The sequence below is a fragment of the Antrostomus carolinensis genome, unplaced genomic scaffold (genome assembly GCF_000700745.2).
Source record: "Antrostomus carolinensis isolate BGI_N321 unplaced genomic scaffold, ASM70074v2 scaffold42955, whole genome shotgun sequence".
NCBI classification, from domain to species: domain Eukaryota; kingdom Metazoa; phylum Chordata; class Aves; order Caprimulgiformes; family Caprimulgidae; genus Antrostomus; species Antrostomus carolinensis.
This window is the reverse complement of record NW_010315093.1, coordinates 1-3,389: the sequence shown is the minus strand read 5'-3', so window position 1 is coordinate 3,389 and position 3,389 is coordinate 1. Positions and strand designations below refer to the sequence as shown.

At 52.3% G+C, this 3,389-nt stretch overlaps 1 protein-coding gene across 1 annotated transcript; it reads right to left on the bottom strand.

The window, feature by feature from the left end:
• Positions 1-1,138: 1,138 nt before the first annotated feature.
• Positions 1,139-1,784, bottom strand: LOC104519419 (olfactory receptor-like protein COR9). Its single transcript, XM_029084926.1, is given in 4 exon segments — positions 1,139-1,190; positions 1,192-1,274; positions 1,277-1,625; positions 1,627-1,784. Coding segments are annotated over 4 exon segments (642 nt in total).
• Positions 1,785-3,389: the final 1,605 nt, after the last annotated feature.

Sequence of the window (3,389 nt, the reverse complement as noted above, 5' to 3'; positions counted from 1 at the left end):
CTTTCAAACCCTGGTGACAAATACTGTGGCTCCTCCAAGACCTATGACAAAGCACTGCAGCTCCTTGGACCCCGAAGACAGAAACTGCATTGACTCAGACCGAGACAAGGGGAACTGCAGCTACTCCAGTCCCCACAACATCCCTTTCAAACCCTGGTGACAAATACTGTGGCTTCTCCAAGACCTATGACAAAGCACTTCAGTTCCTCAGACCCCAAAGACAGATACTGCATTGACTCAGACTGAGACAACGGGAACTGCAGCTACTCCAGTCCCCACAACACTCACTGCAGGGTGCACTCAAACACCAATGACAAGCACTGCAGATACTCAGAGTCTGGTGAAGGGCACAGTAATGACTCCAACCTCTGCAACTGCAGCTACTCAGACACCAGTGATGGAGGATGCATCCGAACTAGAGGATCAACCTGTGCCAGTATCAATTGTCCTTGTACAGAAGAAATATATATATAAATAAATAAATAAATAAATAAGAATCAGTGTGCTTGGTAAGGGACAAAGATGAACCAGGGTCATCATGACAAGCATCAGAGGTGCCATGCCCCCATCCAGGCAGAGAAAAGGGAGAATTGAGTTTACAGGACTGTGTGTCTTTGGTGGCCATAAAAATCTGACTCCCAGGACTATGAGGATCTAGTGGACACTGACGCCCAGTTCCCCCGAATGCCATCCATCAAATTATAGAAGAGCAGAACCCATCTGTATTTCTGGAGTGACAGGGGGGTCCCAAAAGCTGACTGTGCTGGAGGCTGAAATGAGCCTAACTGGGAAGAAATGATAAAGCCTAAGTGCTCTGTGCATTCTTGCCATAGATCACCTCAGGAGACTGTAGGACTGAAAACTGTTGCTGGCCCTCACATTCCCTTGGCAGACTTTTCACATCCCAACCACCACCCTTGCTCTGTGCTTCTCTAACCACATAACTGTCCACTCGCTCTCTCACTAAAACCAGACAGAAGCTCCACCATGGAAAACGTCAGGCACATACCCAGCGCAGAAGGTGCCGGTGCTGAAAGATATTGCTGTGTGTAAGATTCTTTTGTCAGTCTTTTCACATCCCAGACAACACCCTGGCCCTGTGCTTGTCAAGCCACATTCCTGTATTCTGTCACTGTAGTCAGAGCTCAGCTTTGCAATGGAAAATGACAGAAACCACAGCTAGGTGAGGGGGATGTGGAAAAGGTTTTGTGTGGTCCCTGCTTAGAGGGGATCCTCAGCACAGGCCTGAAGAAAACAATTAAAAAACAAACAAACAAACAAAAAAACCCAAGCAGGCACTAAGCACAAGAAGCCCAAGTTCCCTGAGGTAGGAGTGTGAGCAGGAGAGCTTGAGGATCTGGGGGATTTCACAGAAGAACTGGCCCAGGACATTGCCCTGGCAGAGGGGTAGTGACAATGTATTGGCCGTGTGCAGGACAGCATTGAGAAACCCAGAGCCCCGGGCAGCTGCTGCCATGTGGACACAAGCTCTGCTGCCCAGGAGGGTCTCGTAGTGCAGGGGTTGGCAGATGGTAATGTAGCGGTCATAGGACATGACAGTGAGGAGAGAATACTCTGCTGAGATCAAGAAGAGAACGAAAAAGAACTGGCCATTCCAAGTTGAAGATGGCTCTGGTGTTCCAGAGGGAATTGGCCATGCATTTTGGAAAAGTGGTAGAGATGGAGCCCACCTGGAGAGAGACAAGAGCGAGCAGAAAAAAGGCTGCCTTGGGCTGTCCTCTGCTGCTGATCTGGGCGGGGATCCTGGGATGGAGGGAGCTCATGGCAACAAGGCAGCACTTCACAGAGACAACTCTGCCCAGGAGCAGCTCCTCTGCAAAGCACAGCAGGGCTGAGGGCACTGCCTGCAGGCACCGAGGGGAGAGGAGCGAGGCAGAGAGAGGCTGAAGGCAGTGTGGGGTGGGAGGATGCTGGGAGCTGAGTGGAGCAGAATTATTCACAGTCCTTGACATGATAAGTCACTGGGTGTAGGAAAATGCAGCTACGGAAAGATACATGAATGCTGTCACATCCCACAAACTATGACAACTATCAGGAGGACTCTCGCAGTTTCTCTAGTGTAGAAGATAAGGCTCCAAAAGGGGCCGTCCCTGCTGCACCCTCAGATTGAGAGGCCATGTTGACTGCCTTCCCCTGGGGCTGACAGTAGCAGTGTTAATGCGAGTGTGCAGCCAGGGGTGGCCAGGGCTGTCCTTCCCAGCAGGGTCCCTGCACTCCAGGGGCTGTGTGCCGGGGCAGGGACTCTGCCGCCTGCCAGGGTCAGCTCTCAGCCTGCGCGGGGAGCTCCTCACAGTGCTGCAGGGAGAAGCTGTGCTTGGAAGGAGCAAGCCCTGGCAGGGCAGAGTCCTGCTGTTGAGAGGGTGCTGTGTAGGGCAGGGCTGCTCACAGCTGCAGATCACCCCAGGACATTTTTGAGGGGACTTTTCAAAGTGCACATCAAGATAAGGGCTACCTAAAAGGCAAAGTGCTTTTTTTCAAGTTTCCTCTTGTGATTGTGGAGGAATACAGATGGAGCTCTCAGGTGTGGACAAGAGAAGGAGACTCCTACAGCATTTCACTGAGAGATCTGTAGGTCTGTGAGGAACCTGATAAAGTTATTTCACCCATTCCTTTGGCTACAGGCAACTCCATCACTTGTGTGGTCTCCTCAGCATTTATCTGATCTACTCTTTAGGACATGCCAACACAGAGACGCCCCTGGGAAGTACCCTGCTGCCAGGAGCAGTCTGCAGGGCAGAGATGAGCACACAGCCGGTGGGATGGTACCTGTGAGGACAGAGAGGAGGAGACAAAGGGACAGAGAAGCAGCTACTGGCAGGGACAGCTCCAGGCAGCAGAGACCTTTTCAGCAGGTGGAAGAAAAGTGCTAGCAGTAAAGACTGAGAAGGAGAATTTGGGCACCTCCTTGTCAGCCCTTCACTGAACATACTTTTCCCTGAACAAGTCCCCTGGTTTGCTCTCCCACCAAAAAAAAACCCCTGCCCTCAAGGCCTCGGTGCTTCCTGCAGGACCCTGAGCTCAGAGCAAGAAGGTTGTGGTGCCCTGGGGCTAGGGGGTGACTCTGCACGGGCCATGCTGGTCAGGGTGGGAAGCAGACCCAGCTGAGTGGGGATCACTGCTGCTGAGCCCCTTTCCATCTGCCCTGACTGCTCAGTAGCCAAGGACAAGGCTGGACAGGACAATGAAGTATCTCCAATGGCACAAAAAGCAGGACAGGGCTGCACTGGATCCAGCCCATGGGCTTTCCAAGAGGCTGTCCAGTCTCATGTCCCTTTGCTGATTGGCTTCTCACATCCACTCCTGGTATTGCAAGCACCCTTCTCTAGCCCATGGTCCCCTCAGGTTCACCAGGAGGACTCCTCCTTGGG